The following is an 18,884-nucleotide window of genomic DNA, read 5'->3' as shown; positions in this document are numbered from 1 at the left end:
TCAAGTTACATGCGGCACCGCTGCTTACATCAACTCCCTCGGTACTGGCCCAACCTAAGCATAGCATGTCGAGGCTGCAGGGTACTGCATCTGGATCACCATCAAAGCATCAGTCTACTTTGCATCAATCCTGCAGTGGGCAGCGATGCTGTCCATCAAGTCATCGGTCCTCATCACAGTGCTGCTCTTCATTGAAGTTCTGCATTGAGGCATTGAAGTACTTCAGGTCGGGATGTAGGTTGGGATTTCAGAGCAATAAGGATTGCCCTTATTTTGAAAAAGCTAGTAACAAGAAAGGCTGATGTGTGGATCTTTGAAGAGGCATGGCCACTGAGGAAACTGCAAAGTGAAATCATTGAGCAGCCATCGGGCAAAAACTAAGTACTCTTCTTTCACAATATGTAACACACAGTAGTCTAATTGAAAGCCTGACATTAAGATTTATCACAAAAGTTTTGTATTTGCCTAAAAAAGACCAATGATGAATATGCCACCCCACTAAGGGCACGAAAGATGTTCAAGTAATGCCTCGGGTGGATGAGGTCTTGGAATAGAATGAGTAACAGTTTGTAGAAGTTTGTTCTCTACAAGGTGGTATACTATGCCATAATCTGTACTGATATTTGAATATTTTTACTGTAGTAATAGTTTATTGCCTATGTCCAGGTTATGCTTGTTGCATACCACCTTGGGTGAATGTCCTCAAAAAAGTATAAAATAAGGGCCTTTTTTACAAAGCTACGGTAAATCCTCTGAAGCCTATAGAAATGGAATGGGCTTCGGTGCATTTGCCGTGGCAGAATTACTGCCACAGCTTTATAAAAAGGACCTAGATCTTAACAAATGAACAAAAATATGCATTGTTCATATATATTTGTTATATGTGAAGGAGGAAGGGACTAGAAAGGAAGTTTGATCCATGAATATCCCAACATATAAGCCAAGCTTCTTGGATATTATAAGGCAAATGTTTTGTGATTAAATATATTAGTAGATAGAAATGGTTTTTTGCATAACAGATGGTCCAGATTTTGTTGCATTTGCTTCACCCCCCCCCCCCCCAATAATTTGCTTATCCTTATTAATGAACACATAGTTAGGGGAGGCAGAGTCCATAATGGTAGTCTGTGTTTAATCTCATGCTGTGCTTATTATTAGGCGATCAAGAACCTGGATGTCATAAATGCTGCTGAGTACAACAAAGACATGGAATTTCACCATTCCAAGCTAAAGAGGAAACAAGAAGTTGAAAAAAGACAGAAACAAAGAAAAATTGAATGGATGAAAAAAATGTGAGTTAATATGATTTGTAATGGCATAATGATGATGTCAATATGCATGAACTAATTTACTCATGTAGCATCTTGCTCATATCTATAATGCATCTTTCATAGGAGTGTGGATGGCTGGATACAGTGGCTACCCTTATCAGGACTAAAGCACTGTCCAAAAATATGAGACAGGTCTAAATCAACAACAGTAGTATTAGCACTTCACAAGCCACAGAGTAATTGGTAGCACCTTCCCCAATCTCTGAACTGAAATTAACTCACAGATAAATGGACATGACTTACCAATTAGACTTTCTCTTTTGCTTTGTAACTTGTACATAGAATTTCTAAAATGTAAAGAACCCCTTCCTTGCCCCCCAAGAACCAACAAAACTATTTTGCCTGTACATCTTTATTGGAGCTTGGTGCTGGAGAAGGATTTTATGCATGCCATGGACCGCCAGAAGAACTAATAAATCGATTCTGGAAGAGATCCAACCAGCCCTGCCACTCGAAGTCCAAATGATGAAGTTACGATTGTCTTATTTTGGTCACACCATCAGAAGAAAAAGATCATTGAAGAAGGACATCATGTTTTGGAAGATTGAAGGAACCAGGCAAAGAGGGTGACCTGCAACCAGCTGGCTGATCACATTGAAAACAACCATGGCGATGATACTGGAGGACCGTATTGGACTAGCACAAAACTGGTTTCATTTTAGATCTGTAGTTCATTGAATCACTAGAACTTGGACACAATTGCATCTAAGGGGTCCTTTTATTAAGGTGCGCTAACCGATTTAGCATGTGCTAAAGATTAGCACACGCTAATTAGCACCCATAGAATATAATGGATGCCTTAGAAGTTTCTTTTTCAACCGTTACGTCAAGTGTGGAGACGTTTGTGTAAAATGCTGAAGATCAACCATACCGCTACAGCGTACTTACCTTTCTTGGACAATAAAGACTTTCCACCTGGGACATCTAGGTTTCCGGTATCTGCGTGGAGAACGTCCAATTTGCACTATATCTCACAGGTGGTAACAGCACAGGGCACGGTGCCATCCTTCGCGGTGATGCAGACTGAATATAGTTGGACGCCTCGGGACTGGTTGGCATATGCTCAGATGACATCTTATATTAGATCTCTCCCACCGGAAGGGCTCACGAACCAATGTCAGGAGACAATTTCGGAAGCGTTATGTTTAACAGCACAGACACAAATCCCTTTGAAATTTCATTTACGCTTTTTACGGGACAGTCTGGGGTCAATTTCTTATGATGCCTATGCGGCCCGCTGGACGGGGGATCTGCCCTGTGAGGTGAATGGTCAACATATACAACAGGGTCTTCACTCTATTCACTCTCTTACCTCTCACGTGACCCTTATTGAAATGAACTATAAGTTCTGCTTACGACTCTACAGATCACCAACTTACCTGTATCGTGCTAACCTCAGAACATCGGATACGTGTCTTAAATGCGCTCATCCAGGAGCAACGCTGGGACACCAGTTCTGGTCGTGTCCATTGATAGTGGACTTTTGGATTCAACTTCAGCGGCATATTACTTCCATGTGGCATCAGGGATATGTAAATCGTCCGGAACTGCTGTTCACGATGGACTCACTCCCCCGGGGGTCTCCGAGAGGTTTCCGAGGTTTTTTGGCCCGGACTTTCCTCATGGGAAAGAAAACTATACTACATTGCTGGATTGTATCAGACCCACCAACTTTGTCATTCTGGAGAATTCTGATGCTTCGTCAAGCCTTGATGGAGCGTATGTCCTTAACTTCATTGGACTCACCTAGAGGCCGGTTATTTAGTTCTGTTTGGGAACCATTTTGGTTAACGTTGACTCATAAAGCACGAAGTCACTTATTGAACCTGTAATACTTCAATAGATGGAGGATGATCATTGTTACTGTGGGATGTTGGGAGGGTGGGTGTTGGGGATAGGGAGGGGGAGGGTAGGGGGAGGACAATGGTTTGACTTGTGTGATGCTATTTTCTTGCAAAATCAATAAACATATTTAAACATAATGGATGCCTTAGTATTTAGTGCATGCAAATCTTTAGCATGCACTAAATCGGTTAGCGTACCTTAATAAAAGGACCCCTAACATCTTAATTAGAAATCGCATCATTTTAAATCCAAAATTTGGTTGCTAGAGGTTTCTGTTTCTTCCTTGTATCTGTTTTCTATTTTATAACTGTTTATTGATTATGCAAAAATAACTTATACAAAGTGCAACAGTTTACATATCAGAAATATCTTCAAATAGCACTTACATACTATGCACGAGAACATGAAACAACCCTCCCTTCCAACTCTTCCCTCCCGTATTGGATGTGTATAAAGAGAGTTTAAAATAATCTCGAATCTGATACGTATTAGCAATAAAATTTGAACTTTAAAGGTGTTTGACATAAGACTCTAATGGATCCCAAATCTTTTTGAATTTTTGAAATTCACCCGATTGCTCTGCTAACATTTTCTCAAACCGATAGTACATACAAAGAGTTTCCCATCAAAATGGAAGATTTAAATGGTCACATTGCTTCAACTTACTTATCATTTGCAGAGCAACTCTAGTCATGATAAGGAGTCTATCTTTATGGTCTTTAAGCAGACTCTTGGGCATAAGTGAAGTACCAAACAGAATTGTTCCATAAGATAATGGAATAGGAGCTTCAAGAATAAAAGTTATTTTGCTCCATATAGATTTCCAGAAAGCAAATATTAAAGGGCAATGAACAGGAGATGATCTAATGTTCCCATTCCTAATTGGCAATGCCAGCATTTATTAGAACGTGTATTATCCAATTTTTGTAATCTAGGTATTATAAAGGCAGCTTGCACACTCAGACAGAGGACCCAACTGCTGCTGAACTGGTTCAGCGAGCTACAGAAGGGATAATATACAGCGTTGAACAACATGGACTAGATACAGTGATGGATTGGGAAGTAGATGAACTCTTAAAATGGACAAATGCTCTCAACTTTGAAGAGTAAGTATTTTTTTTTTCTGTAACACAAATACCCATACCATTGTTAGAATTTCTCTCACTATTATTACTCATACAAGTATGTGTAGTGCATACGACCTGTACACAGCATTAGTCCCTACTCCCTGGAGTTTACAATCTAGCATGTTACCATACAGCCACAGAGGAACATTTCAACTTATTCAATTTGAGTAGAACAAACCAAAATTCTCTAAATTATGCTCAGACAAATTCAAATTATATTATTTTTATGACTGTTTCTGGGCACTTTTCAATATTTTGTTTTGCATTTAGTGGCCTTTTACTAACTTGTAATACGGTTGTGCAGTTACCACATAATAATTACAAAAATGAATGCAGTGTTCCTAGAAATTTCCCATTCAGTTAACACAGAGGAAAAAAATATTAATGCTATGTATTGTCAACTGCAAAGCAAGAATGTGTAGTGACCAGTTCTGCAGTAACTCTCAGGTATACTTCCTGCACATTCCCCACCCTTTCCATGTCATCTTCTATATTGTGGTTAACATAGGTATTAGTGTATACTAACTTAACGTACTATGTTAATCATTAGTGCACAGTAATTGCCATATTAATAGCTAATGCAGCTTAGCTGTTAACTAGGCCCCTTAATATTTTTGAAAAAGGTGACCTAGTTTGTATGTATGGAATGAGAGAAGTCTGGCTGAGCAGACAAAAATAAAATGAACCTAAAATAAGACATATAGCCATATGAGAGAGTGAAAATAAGAAAAGGTAAGATAAGTAAGAATGGGAAGGAATGGTTGCTAGACTTTTCTTGCTTCATTGTATTATAGAATTTCAATGAAGAGAAACAGGTCAGAACCACATGACTGATAGACTGAAATAGTCGATGTTAGCAGATGTGTGGTACTTATCAGAGAGCTTGAAACCAATTGCCTTCATTAGAACTGAATGAGATGAGCTTGTTGCAGGTTTCCAGGTCTTGCTGCGTCCTGTCAGGTAGAAACTGACGTTTCAGCCACTCTGCTGTGGCTTTCTTCATGGTATGAGTTCTGCAGTTTGTCTTTGTAAATACAGTGGTACCTCAGTTTGCGAGTGCACTGGTTTGCGAGTGTTTTGCAAGATGAGCAAAACATTCGTAAAATTGGTGCCTCAGGAACCGTGCCTCGATTTATGAGCGCCCTCCCTGCGATCTGGCACCCTCCCCCCAGCGATCCGGCACCCTCCGCTTGCGTAGCACCTCCTCCCTGCTGTGATCCAGCATCAAAAAGGCACCCACCCATCCGATCAAATTCCTTACCCCCATTGGCACCGGCACCAACGCACAGGACATGCCGGTGCCCGAAGATCTGCCTCCTTCACACTGGGCCTCGAGCATCTGCGCATGCTCAAGGCCTTCGGGTTCCCGTTCTCTCCGAGAATCTCAGAGAGAACGGGAACCCGAAGGCCTTGAGCATGCGTAGATGCTCAAGGCCCAGCGCGGAGGCAGATCTTCGGGCACCAGCACTGGCATGTCCTGTGTGTTGGTGTCGGTGCCAAATGGGGGGTAAGAAATGTGATCGGGTGGGTGGGTTGGCTGCCTTTTTGATGCCGGATCACGGCAGGGAGGGGGTGCGACGTGAGCAGAGGGTGCCGGATCACGGGGGGGGGGGGGAAACGAGCAGGGGGGGGGGCCTTCATGAGCGGGGGAACAATGCCGGTTCTTTTGGGGGGGGGGGTAGAAAGCAGTGCCGCTGGCCTCGGGGGATGGGGGTGGGTGGGAACGAATCAAGCAAGTTTCCCTTAGTTTCTATAAGGAAACTCGCTTTGATATACGAGTATTTTGGTTTACGAGCATGCTTCTGGAATGAATTATGCTTGTAAACCAAGGTACCACTGTAGTTGGTTCACTGACCTGAGATGAGGTCACTTTTGGTTCCAGCTCTGCTAGTAAGTTGTAGTTTGTACACAGTCATATACAAGAGGGGCTATAAAAGTTCAAAATTATTTAATTTTAGGAAATATGGCACCTTCCACAATATGTTTCTCTTTATATAGGTATACTGACAGCTGGAGTGAAACTGGAGTAAGCAACTCATCCTGTGCCTGGAAAGGTAAACAAAATTATTTTCTTCCCTTCAGAATTTTTGAAAGTTATTTTTCTTCAGGGCAAAAAGGTTAGCAAGTATATGGAGGTGATGTCACCAACAAGGCCCAGACATGAGAAAGTTCTCTCTATTCTTTATAGAAGTAAAGCTTTTAGTTTCACTTTTCATCTAGGAGAGCATAGGCAGGAGAATGCATTTTTGTTGGGGGGGGGGGGACGACTAAAAGCTTCATTTTAGACTCTGCCTAGGCTCTGCTCCAGACCCCGTCCCCATGAATAATAGTACTAATTGTAATGATATTTCTTCAATTCATTTTCATATACACACAATACAACCTTATTAACAATACATAATGGTAACCACAAAATTAAACTACACAAAGCACACTCTTTTTCCCCTAATGATATTTCTTCAATTCATTTTCATATACACACAATACAACCTTATTAACAATACATAATGGTAACCACAAAATTAAACTACACAAAGCACACTCTTTTTCCCCTCGCCACCCCTGCACAGCATTTCTTCCTCTCTCTACTCCACCCCCATGTGCAACATGTCTCCCTTTCTCTCACTGTACACCATCTCTCTTTCTCTTAATCCCTCCCTTGCTGCAAAGGGAGGGGGGGGGGGAAAGAGAGAAAGAGGGATCCATGGCACATCTCTCCCACCCCCTCTACTGCCACATCCAACTTTTTTTTCTTTCTCATCCCCTGGACTGTGTGCAGCATCTGTTGCCCATGCCCAACATTTCTTCTATCACCTCCAGCACCATGCCACATCTCTCCCTCCATTCCCTCCACCACCACATCCAACATTTCTCCATCTCATCTGTCCCTTCCCCCTGCATTTCTACCTCACTCCTCTCTCACCACCATGTTCAACAATTCTTTCTTCCTTTCCCCATGCAGACCATCTCTCTTTCCCTCTCATTCACATACCCATGCCCAACAATTCTCCCTTTGTATTCCCTCCCCATCTCATTATCTTTCCTTCCTTTCATCATTCCATGCTGTCTCAAGTTCTTGCCCTTCCCTCCCTTCTGTATCCCAAGTTCGCACCCCTCCCGCCTTCCAACCTTCATCCCAAGTTCATGTTCTCTCCTCCATTCTTTGTCCCATGTTTGTGCCCCTCCCCTTCCTTTCTTCCATCCTTTGTCCTAAGTTCACACTCCCTCCCTTCCTTCCGTGTCCTAATGCATACTTCCCCCTCCCTCCTGTGCCCCCTCCCACTGATTCACCATTTTTGTCCAGTGTGTCTGTCATTATTAGATTGTAATCTCTTTTGAGCAGGGTTCATCTCTTGTGTGTTTAATGTACCATGCTGCGTAGAGCTAGAAATGATAAATAGTAGTAGTATTAGTGCACCAATTCTGGCCAGCTCTAAGACATTCAAGTAGGCCTCTGCCTCCTTCCTTCCAGCTGCACTTCTTCACAAAGCCGCGGGCATCGGTTCCTACACACTACCCATGGCTTACCTGGGAAGCTCCCTCCGATATCAGAGGGAAGGCTTCCGGGTCAGCCACTGGCAGCAAGTAGGAACTGCTGCCCGCAGTTTTTTTGAACTGAAAGCACAAATGACTGGATGTGGAAGAACTTCATCAAACTTAATCATCTTGAAGGTGACTCTTAACACGCATCAGCATTTCCGAATGCTCTCCTTTGTTTAGTCTTCAAATTGTTCATTAGACTAAAACCACGCTCACAATCTGAACTAGATGCTAAGAATGTAGCACCAATGTCCATCAATTTTGCTAAATCTGCAAATTGATCATTCTGAAATGCAAATTTCGTCATATCTGGAAAGCTGTTTATCAGACTGCTTTTGATTTTTTCTGAAACAAGGAATTTAAAGTCATTGTATTGCTGAATAATAACACTTTCCTCCGGAAGAAATTGTTTATACTTTAAACAAAGAGATCTGATATGTCCATTTCCGAAGTCAAAGTTGCATTGTGATACTGCTGTACAGTCAAAAGCAGACCATTCCTCAACTTCATTTTCAGAAAATCTTTTACCCAGATGCAAACATAGGATGTTGATGAAGGTTAATATGGAATTAGTATCCACTGAAACTTTTTCTCCAGACCTCATCCTTTTGTCAAGAAGACTGTTGACTTTATCACTCCACTTAACCTTGTCGCCTAAGTATTGCATTCGAAGTTTGTTCAATTTACCCTGTGCAAGATGATACGCTTCCAATGGTTAAGGAAGCCAGTTCTGATAAGACATCATTCAAAACTTCAAGTGTAATATGAAATTGTTCACTGTTCAGCTTCTTATAGCAGTACTTTGCAATAGGATCATTATCTTTGTCTTCTTCAAAATAGTTTAACAGGGGATCATAATTTTGAATAATTGCTTTAAGTGCAAAGTGTCTAGATAACCAGCGCACTTCATTTGGAGGTCTGAAAGCAATTGATTCACATTCAGATGCATCTGCTATTTCTTGAAATTTGTATCGTTTAGTAGAAGACCGACAAAACTCCGTGTACACAGTTCTCATTACAGTTTCTACTTCTTTCATCAATTTTACTTCTGTCCATGAATCAGAAAGTCTCAAATCTTCCCGATGTGCAACACAATGTTGCTGCACTAAATGTGGAATGTCTTTTCTCAGCTGTGCTGCAACACCATCTATTTTGCCCAACATAACAGAGGCACCATCAGAGGTGAACATAACCATTTTATTCAGGTCAAGTTCATGTTTCCTATAGAATTCCCTAATTGCTGTTACTATTGATGTAGCATCACATGCTTCCAACTGTAGCATCCCACCAAATGATATCCTATTTGAATTGACTGGCCGATACTTAAAGTAGAGAATTAAGTACTTGTTGACAGAAATGTCTGTGCTTTCATCAACAGTTAACGTATGATACATTGCTAATTTAATGTCTGCCATACAATCATCTTGCACGACGTCATTGATAATTCCAAGAAATTCAAACGCATAGTTTTTGCTTCTCCAGCTATCAGGTATACTAACATGCTTTGCCATGTGCTCATTGATATCTTGAACAGAGAGCATTGAGATATTCATCTTAATGGCCAGCACAACACTATCGACAAGAACCTTAATTTCATCAGGACTGGAATGCTTCCGTTCATTACTAATTTGCATGTTTTCTTTTTTGGTTGGGCTTTCAAGCAACATGTTAACCAGTCCCCCTCTTAAATTCGGATTTTTACTTCTGAGTTTCCTAATACTGTCGGTATGAGATTTACTTGATAGATGGTGTTTCAGAAAATCCAGTTTCCAAACATCATCCCATATTTTTCCAGTAGAGAATTTTCCAGTTGCTTTGGCATCTTAACAATAAGAACACACAACTCCATCATCTTTGTCATAGGTAAATATTTCACACAGTTGAACATGCATTGTATTTCGAGATTCCGGTGTCTCCGTTTCAACAGTTTCTTCAAGCCATTCAGACCTAAAAGCTGTTGCAGCTCTCTTGCGTTTTACACTTTTCACCATTCGCAGTTTAGACATTTTAAGAGTTATATCTGGTTGCAATTTAATAAACGAATACAGTTATACAACCGCAGTACCACGTTGCACACTACAATTCCACGAAATAAACAATATGGTGGAACTTCAGGAAGTCAAAGAATCGGAAGTGTTTCATATCCTATGGGCCATAGGCTATGGCCCAATGGGGCACGTGACGTGTCAAGTTCAACTGCCAAAGATAATGGAATCACATGAATGACTTAAAATTTATATTATAGCGCTTCAATAAATGTGATAAATGGGAAATCGGAACAGCTGGTCTTCTGCAACATTTCATTTTAGCAGTGAAAATCATTTTAGGCAAAAATTTATATTTTTGTGCGCGCTATTTTAATTTGTGTGTGCGGGTTTGGCAAGTTGTGTGTGTGCGCACAAGCGCACAGCTTAGAGGGAACAGTGCTGGTAACCCTAGTTAGAGTACTTTTACATTGAGCTTTATGTATCAAGTGTTAGTAATCTGGTACTAATTGCCCAAAGGGATTAGAAAAATACAAAATTATTTGCCGTTTGAAAAAGCCTTAAAATTGCTTCTTTTAAAGATATATTTAGCCATGGAACAAGACAGGGCTGCCCTTTGTTATTTGCTATTGCACTTGAACCCTTAGGACATCTCCTACAGTGTCTTGGCATTGGCAGTGTTTGAAGACAAACTGGATAGAAGAATCGGGAAGCAACTCCTCTGACTCAAATCAATCTTTCAGTACTACTGAGCCAGCTAGACATTATGGTAATCCTCAAAGCTCATGCTTTACCTAGAAGTTTGTCATTAGTGCCAGAATCCAGAAGAGAATCAGAGTAAAGGTCAGCTGCCCCCATTTGCCATATCAAGTGTATCAGGGGAGAAAGTTTATCCAAGGTAGCCATTGACATCAAGATCTAGACACCAACAGCCACAGAATACCCTCAGTGAGGTCTTGACTTCTAAATATGGCCAGACTTGGAATTTTCCAGCTGAGTAATTATCTAAGTCTGAATCAGAGTAATCCTAGGTTTCTGTTTCAGAGCTGAGTTCTCTGAAAAGGTGCCATTCACAGGTTTTCCCTCAGTCTCTCCCAGAGGAATTTTTCTTCACAAATATTATATGAAAACTAGTGTTTAAGCCCGTTACATTAATGGGTGCTAGAATAGATGTGTAGAATTTTTCTTCACAAATATTATATGAAAACTAGTGTTTAAGCCCGTTACATTAATGGGTGCTAGAATAGATGTGTAGAATTTTTCTTCACAAATATTATATGAAAACTAGTGTTTAAGCCCGTTACATTAATGGGTGCTAGAATAGATGTGTAGAATTTTTCTTTCTGTCTCTCTCCTTGACCCCATCTTTCTTTGTGTCTCTCTCCCTGCTCCCATCTTTCTTTCTGTCTCTCCTTGCCCTGTCTTTCTTTCATTCTGTCTCTCTCCCTGCCCCGTCTGTCTTTATGACTTTCTTTCTTCTATTGACTCCCGACGCTATCTATCACCATTTCCTTAGTCCTCTGTACCCTTTTGGCCCTCATCGATCCTCCACTGCATTTATCACCCTTTCAGTCCCAGCTCCATTCCCATCTATCCTTTCTTCCATTGCCTCCAAGGCCATTCTTCCTGGTCCTATATTCCACCCCTACCCACCTTCTCTTCCTTTTTTACACTTTATCTTGTACCTCACCCCAGGACCAATTTCTCTCTCCTGCCCTTCCCCCTCCTCACAGTGCTGCAACTCTCCCCCTCCCCATTACTTTAACCCTCTTCACCCAACTGTACCCCAACACCAGAGCCTGCACCAATTCAAACTCCTCCTACCTGGCCACGGCACTGAATCTTTGGACAGGCTACCCCTCCCCAGCCCTTCACCCTGATGGACCCTCCACACACACACACAGACCTGGTAAACCACCCCCATAGGTCTGCCCGCCCTCCCTTCCTTTGCGTGGGTCTGGCCTCCTGGATTTCCATTACTTACCTGTATGGGGCTCATGTTCAAAGAACTTAGACTTACAAAAGTTTAATTGTAACCTATGGAACTTTGTAAGTCTACATCTTTTGAAAATAGACTTCTATGTCATCATACCCCTTGTTAGTCTTTCTAACTCAATAGCTGGAAAAATAGCTGAGGCGGCAGCAGTGGTCCTGACCTACCAACCCCTCCTCCCTCCCTCTGTGCCCCAAAGCAGTAGCAGCGGCAGCAGTCCTGACCCACCAACCCCCCATTCCTTACCCAAAGCAGCAGTGTCAGCGCTGTAAACAGGCTGTTCGCACCCAGCCTTGACAAGGCCTTTCCTCTACCGCATCCGAAGTGATGTGGCAGAGGAAAGGACCTGCCAGGGCTTGCTGTGAACAGCCTATTTACAGCGCTGCTACTGCTGTTTTAGGTAAGGAATGGGGGGTTGGTGGGTCAGGACTGCTGCCGCTGCTACTGCTTTGGGGCACAGAGGGAGGGAGGAGGGGTTGGTAGGTCAGGACCACTGCTGCCGCCTCAGCTATTTTTCCAGCTATTGAGTTAGAAAGACTAACAAGGGGTATGATGACATAGAAGTCTATTTTCAAAAGATGTAGACTTACAAAAGTTTAATTGTAACCTATGGAACTTTGTAAGTCTAAGTTCTTTGAACATGAGCCCCATAATATTCCCCCCTCTCCTTTTACCAAGATGTGCTGCCAAGCAACATGAACTAAATGCTGAACCGTCCATCGGGTAAGAATGGGCAGCTTGGCATTTAGCTTGCATCTTGTTAAAAGGGGAGGGGGGAATGATTTTGAAAAAAACATGGTATTTATTTTAAAATGTTTTATATTTTTACTTATTTTCTATCCTTTATTTAGGTTCCAGTCTTGTGGCACCACCATCTTAACAATGTAATTATTTGAGCACCTCAGAAAACATCAACAGTCATTTGTTCTTGTGAATTCAATGCAGTTAAATGGAATGGATTCAGAACTTTTCATCACTGAAGATCCATCAGACTCCAGAACATTAAAACACAATCTCAAAACTATCCTTGACTTCATGAATTTTTCAGACTATTGTTGTTCTCCAAGGAAAGGGTGGTTCACTTATATATTCACAAAAAACACCAGAATAGGAACAAACGAAAGTACTTTGAATACCTTTTAAGCTTGAGTGGCGCTCAGAATCCAAGATGGAATGAAAAAACTCGATGTGGGGAGCAAACCCCTAAAGAGCTTCTTACAGAATCTATCATTGCACCATTGTGGGGTAAAAGGTAATTAAAAGTGCTTTTCGAGAATGCTCATAATTGTTTTTATGTCCATAAAGTGAAATATCCAACTTTTAGTGACTTCGTAGTAACTTCAAAATACGTGAGTTCAAAAATAACTTAACTTAAATGTTCAGACAGCGTTGGTCCGGCAAGGTTCTGACGCGTTTCGCCAAACTGGCTGCTTCAGAGAACCGCTATGCTGCATATGAACTGCAGTTTGGTATGTGTCCTGATCCAAAGGAAAACGGTTTTCATTTCGTTTTTTGCAAATTACGAATTTTTAGGAACTATTTTTTGTTTGATTATTACCCAGTTGTTTGTATTGGGCATCCAGGACCTCACTTATATATTCAACATATGAGCAGCAATTATTATATATATTTTTTTTTTGTGAAATTCTTGATTATAGAATCTGGGCCTCACTGTATAAATTTCATGTCTAAAAACAAATGTTATAAAAATAAAGTAAGATATGAAAGGAGATACAAATTTCTTAATGGTCTTTCGCCTAGTTATTTGGAGGAACATTTTGTTTTTAATTCAGCAACCCAGAGATTGAGAAGGATCACTTATTTTGCTTTTGTCTCAGTAAAATGTAGCACACAAGAAATTTTTTGAGTTGTATGCTCTCTCATCAAATCGCTCTAGGGGAGTCTTGTGTTTCTCCCTCTGGTAAATAATGCATCTTCATAGGGCTCCTTTTACTAAGCTGCGCTAGTGGTTTTAGCGCTCGTGTTAGATGCTAACGCCACCATTGAGCTGGCGTTAGTTTTTACGGGTAGTGCCGGGGGCAGCGCGCGCTAAAAACGCTAGTGCACCTTAGTAAAAGGAGCCCTTCGTTTAAATTTTAGGCACAAGTTAAAAATGATTTTAGTTACTAAATATCTGGGGCATTAGTGATTATATATAGATGTTGTACTGTACTTAATGATGTCAGATTTATAGTTTCGCTGTTTTTGTACAACTTGACTCTTTTGCAAGCCGCTGTGAACCGTAAAGCTCTGCAGGTTATAAATATTTTATGTTATAAATATATTTATGTTATAAATATTTTTATGTTATATATTTTTGGATGGCTAACATATTAAACTGGCAAGGGAGATGTCCTTTCAACCAAATAAAGTCATTTCATAACTAATCTAGGTATTCCTGAATCACTTATTCTGGGCCCTATGTTTAAACAATTTTGCAATAGGCACAGAAGTTCTATAGTAAGTAAGACACACTGTCTTTAGACAACAGATTAAAGGTGAAGCCTATGAAGAATCAAGATCCTTTGAGTTTTCTGGCTATTACTGAAGTTTAAAACAAAGAAAATGATTTTTTATTATTAATAATAATAGTATACAGGAAGCAAACAACTGATTTCAATCTAATGTAACAGAAGCCCAGTATTCCTTTCCTATAAAGCAGGGGTGCTCAATGTTGTTTTTTGAGGTTCGCAAACCCGTTGAGTTTTCAGGATTTCTCCAATGAATATGTATGAGATCTATTTCCATGCACTGCCTCCGTTGTATGCAAATAGATCTCATGCATATTCATTGTGGAAATCTTGAAAACCAGACTGGGTTAAGGACCAAAGTTAAGCACCCCTACTATGAAAAGACAAAAGGAAGGTTTGAAAGACACAGGGCTCCTTTTATAAAGTTGCGTTAGAGCCTTAATGCGTGGAATAGCGCATGCTAAAATGCCCCGTGCGCTAGCCGCTACCGCCTCCTCTTGAGCAGGCGGTAGTTTTTCGGGTAGCGCGCGCTAAAAACGCTAGCGCACCTTTGTAAAAGGAGCCCACAGTGTATGAATCGAATTTCGTTCTCTAGTCAATACTGGGATCTCACACAAGCAAGGTGAACTTATTGGGGTACATGCAGGATATTTCAACCAATGGTACAGGCTAAGGCAGGGGGCATGCCTAGGATTCTAGAGCTTTAGAAAAAGGAGATGGAAGAATATATATTTTAAAAAACATTTTTTTAAATACTTGGGCAAGATGTTAGCAGACACAAGGTAAATTTATTTTAAAAAAATAGCAAAATACAATTTTCTTCCACGTGGACATCCTTCATGGAATCCAAACATAATATTCAAAGAATGAGATGAGACACTTCCCTTGCCGTGGACTAAATGATGTGTTAGAAAATATACGAGCATGACCAGAACAGAGTTTACCCTATTTGTACAATCCACGGGATTTAAAATCTAAAATAGGTCTCTAAAACATAGTGGTACAAAGAATCCTTTTACCAACTTGGCATACTGAGGAAGCCCATTGTCTGTTTGTTTCATTTTATGTTTTCAAACACTTTTAAACTGCATTGCATGCTTGTCTACATACTAGTACCCAAGGGCAACTTTAACAAAGCCGGCTAACCAAGTACTGGTGCTGTAAATGTGACACAGCCCATAGGAATTGAATAGGCCGGGCCACATTTTGCTGCACGGGAATCACTACCGCAGCTCTGTAAAAGGGGCCCTTGAATTACAATATTAAATAGAAAGTATCCTTTTATTCATATACATTTTAGGAAAATATTTTACTAGCAAACTTTGAATTTTACAATCTCCTTTCTTACTTTGCAATTAAAAATATATTTGAGAAAAATACAAAAATGCCATTTTTGGTGTATCACAATTAGAAACTACTGATAGTTAAAAAAAACAACCCATATATTTCTTGCTAGGCTTTACTTTGCTGTGTTAAACACCACTATTCTTGACACGTGTCAATGTGGGGCATGCATACCAGTTCTCATGCAGATTAGCATACAACATCCTAATTTATTCCAATTCATAATGGTGGGAATGGCATGAGCAGCAGGAGATTCCAAAACCTAAAAGTATCCTCAGGAATTAACTAACCTTCAGAACAGAGAGATATTAACGACTTAAATAATCACCTAAAAAAATCTTAGTGCCATTGCTTTACAGACAGATATCAAAAATAAGTTTACTTTGAAAAAAATAATAACCCTGAGGTGCACCATTAAGGCTACTCTTCAGACTGAAGCTTAGTGAGTGCAAAGGAAAACTATCCCAAGACTAGCAAATGCTAAAATAACTGCTCGTTTAATCGTACTATGAATTAGCAGAATGGTTCTCAGAGAGTACGAATTTTAATGCGTGCTAAACCCACGCTACGCGGTTATAACTAACGCCAGCTCAATGCTGTCGTTAGCGTTTAGCGCGCACTAAAACCGTTAGCGCAGCTTTGTAAAAGGAGCCCTAAATCTTTCAACCGTCTCTAGGTCTAATAACTTATGTCTTCAGTAATGAACACAAGAGTGACTAGAAGCTTGCAGTATATTGATGGGAACGTTTATATCCAAGGCTTCCACCCTGGGAAGAGTCTGCTCAGATTTTTCGGATCCATGGCTTGCTGGATGAGAAGGTTCACCTGACCTCCAACACTGAGCACTGTGCTCTCCTCTACGCCTTTTAGCTTTTCTTGAAGTCGCAAAAGAACACGTTCTGCCACTTTGTTAAAGCTTTTGTCACTGCTGAAAAGAAAAAGAAAAAAAAAATATTACAATAAAATAGTAGACAAATTAAGACAGGCAAAACACTAGCTTGTGTTATTATTAAAAAAATAAAAATTCCACCTGTCTTTTCCGTTACACTCTTGATCGTCGCCTGCCAGAGTAGCATTAAGGTCAGCCTCATCTTGTTGCAGATACATGGCTTTTAGAGGGCTCATTGTCCAGTCAAAAAGAGGATCATACAGCAAAACCTATTGTGAATGAACAGGATTTCCATAAAAATAATACTAACATTTTTTAATAGCTTTTCTCAAAGGACACAAGAGTTTGTTTTAAGTTGCCAAGTCTTTAGCTCTCACATCAGCTTATTCTGTGGATTACAAAGGATTGGAATCTAGGAATTAAGGCCTAGGTCAGAATTTAACATGCTTCATAAGATGCACAGAAAGATTGGTGAGCTCTGAGCTAGGTCATCTTTTATGCAGCGGCATGCTACATGAACCAAAAAAACATGGAGTCTCCAAAGCAAAATTCCTAGACCTATTAAACTTCAGAGAAACTACTTGTAATAATGGTGTGAAAGAAACACACTGTTCTTTATTTATGAGAGGCTTATATCATAAGAGATACCAGTGATCTTAAAGATAAAACCATGTTTCAGCTAAGAAGGCCTAAATCGGTAAATGGGTTCTCTGCACAAGAATTCATCTTTTATCATCCGACATTGCCATGCATTGAGTGGACAATACAGGACATATTCTGATTTGGTACCAGTAACTATGGCTTATACTGAACCAACCAACCTAGGGTCCAAAGTGGATTACAAAAATAAGATTACATATAAAAATACAAATAAGAATAATCCATAAAAAGTAAATTAAACTCAATTAAAATGTTTATTAAACAAAAAAAGTTTTTAAAGCAAGTCACTGCCTGAAAACTAACAAAGCCTTCAAGTAATTTTTTTAAATATATTTTTTTCACGGAAGGAAAAAGTAGAATAGGGGTGTAATTTGAATGCAATGTTTTAGGGCTAGTTTTCCTTTTCAACAAATGAATTAAACATTCTGGATCAGAGCTCTCCAGTAATTTAGAGATAATACAAGACGATTAGAATGACTACTTCCCAAAAGCTGGACATTTTGTACATACAACTGATAAATCTGTAGAAATGGCTTAAAAGAATCTAACAGACAAAGGCTCTTGTTTGCTTTCTTGAGAGGTGCTCTATGTTGAAAGGACACATTCCTCTGGACATCCTGTCCTCCTGAGCTTCAGGGTCTCTTCTCTAAAATGTCCTGTTTGCATGCAATCCATCTAAGATCTATTCTCTGATGTATTTGTTCACTGTCTCAAGTTTAGAAAGAGCTCTGGTGTCAAATATTCCAAAATGGGTGTCTGAAACCCCTGTTACATGGAAGCAGGCACCTGCGCAGTGTTCCCAGCCTAGGAACAAAGGAGTGCACCTCACTTCTGGCAGGACTTTCATTGTGCAAGTGAAAATCTCTTGTCCCGGGGATGGGACAGAAAGAACACTGTGAGGACTAGACTCTGGAAGGTAAGGCAATGGGATGGCAAATAACACATGTTGTTTCTTGACACCCAATAGATTATACTGAAACTGTACTGGAGTGTGACCTTATTTTTTTCCTCTTTGGACTGGGACTTTTAGAGAGAAAAGTTTGGGGATATAAATGAGTCAAGTTACTAGTTTATGAACTGTGTTTGTTGAGTTCCTGTGCAGTAAAGCAAATTGAAGTTGATCACAGAGACTGCTGGCTGTTTATTTCTGGAAAGTAAAATAAAATGTGTCCAGGAAAGAGTACCTTCAGCTTACTGGGATTTAGCCTGGCCCTGACCTATGCCTAGCTCAAAATCAGACATTTTTTTAATGTCCATGCCACAGGTACCTGACCCAAAGAGCTAGCTGGTGCCCAAAGACTGTGAGTGAGACCAGGATTACATTATCTATTCATTTATTTATTTTGAAATGGAACAATCTATGCAGCCCTGGAAGTGGAGGAGATGAGAGCATCTCAAGGAGAGGAAGGACCAAAGCTTGAAATCCCCAAAGTTGCTGGATCCATGACCACTAGGAGATGAGAGGTAGTGGTGATTGGCGATTCCCTTCTAAGGGGTACAGAGGCGTCCATCTATAGACCAGACATGATGTCCCGGGAGATATGATGTTTGCCTGGTGCCAAAATTCAAGATATTACAGAGAGCTTTCTGAGCCTCATCAAGCCTAGTAACTATTATTCTGATGCTGCCCATCCATGTTGGCACTAATAATACTGCAAGGTACCCCTGAAAACATATTAAAAGTGACTTTGTGGCTCTG

General features: G+C 40.3%; 2 protein-coding genes across 10 annotated transcripts in view; one reads left to right on the top strand and one right to left on the bottom strand.

Moving 5' to 3' along the window:
• C6H11orf65 (chromosome 6 C11orf65 homolog) overlaps positions 1-14,180 on the top strand; it is a 57,028-nt gene extending 42,848 nt beyond the window's left edge. For all 4 annotated transcript variants that reach the window (XM_033947587.1, XM_033947588.1, XM_033947586.1 and 1 more), the window contains 4 exons: positions 1,159-1,292; positions 4,112-4,282; positions 6,302-6,357; positions 12,673-14,180. In XM_033947587.1, coding sequence (XP_033803478.1) covers positions 1,159-1,292; positions 4,112-4,282; positions 6,302-6,357; positions 12,673-12,701 — 390 coding nt within the window. In that variant the 3' untranslated portion in view covers positions 12,702-14,180. The remainder of the gene's footprint in view (positions 1-1,158; positions 1,293-4,111; positions 4,283-6,301; positions 6,358-12,672) is intronic.
• Positions 14,181-15,060: 880 nt separating this feature from the next.
• The window catches only part of ATM (ATM serine/threonine kinase), a 191,004-nt gene continuing 187,180 nt past the window's right edge, over positions 15,061-18,884 (bottom strand). For all 6 annotated transcript variants that reach the window (XM_033947802.1, XM_033947805.1, XM_033947806.1 and 3 more), the window contains 2 exons: positions 16,667-16,794; positions 15,061-16,564 (listed from right to left, as the gene is read on the bottom strand). In XM_033947802.1, the coding sequence (XP_033803693.1) occupies positions 16,384-16,564; positions 16,667-16,794 (309 nt within the window). In that variant the 3' untranslated portion in view covers positions 15,061-16,383. The remainder of the gene's footprint in view (positions 16,565-16,666; positions 16,795-18,884) is intronic.

Source organism: Geotrypetes seraphini, chromosome 6 (assembly GCF_902459505.1).
Source record: "Geotrypetes seraphini chromosome 6, aGeoSer1.1, whole genome shotgun sequence".
NCBI lineage: Eukaryota > Metazoa > Chordata > Amphibia > Gymnophiona > Dermophiidae > Geotrypetes > Geotrypetes seraphini.
This window is presented reverse-complemented; position numbering and strand designations above follow the sequence as displayed.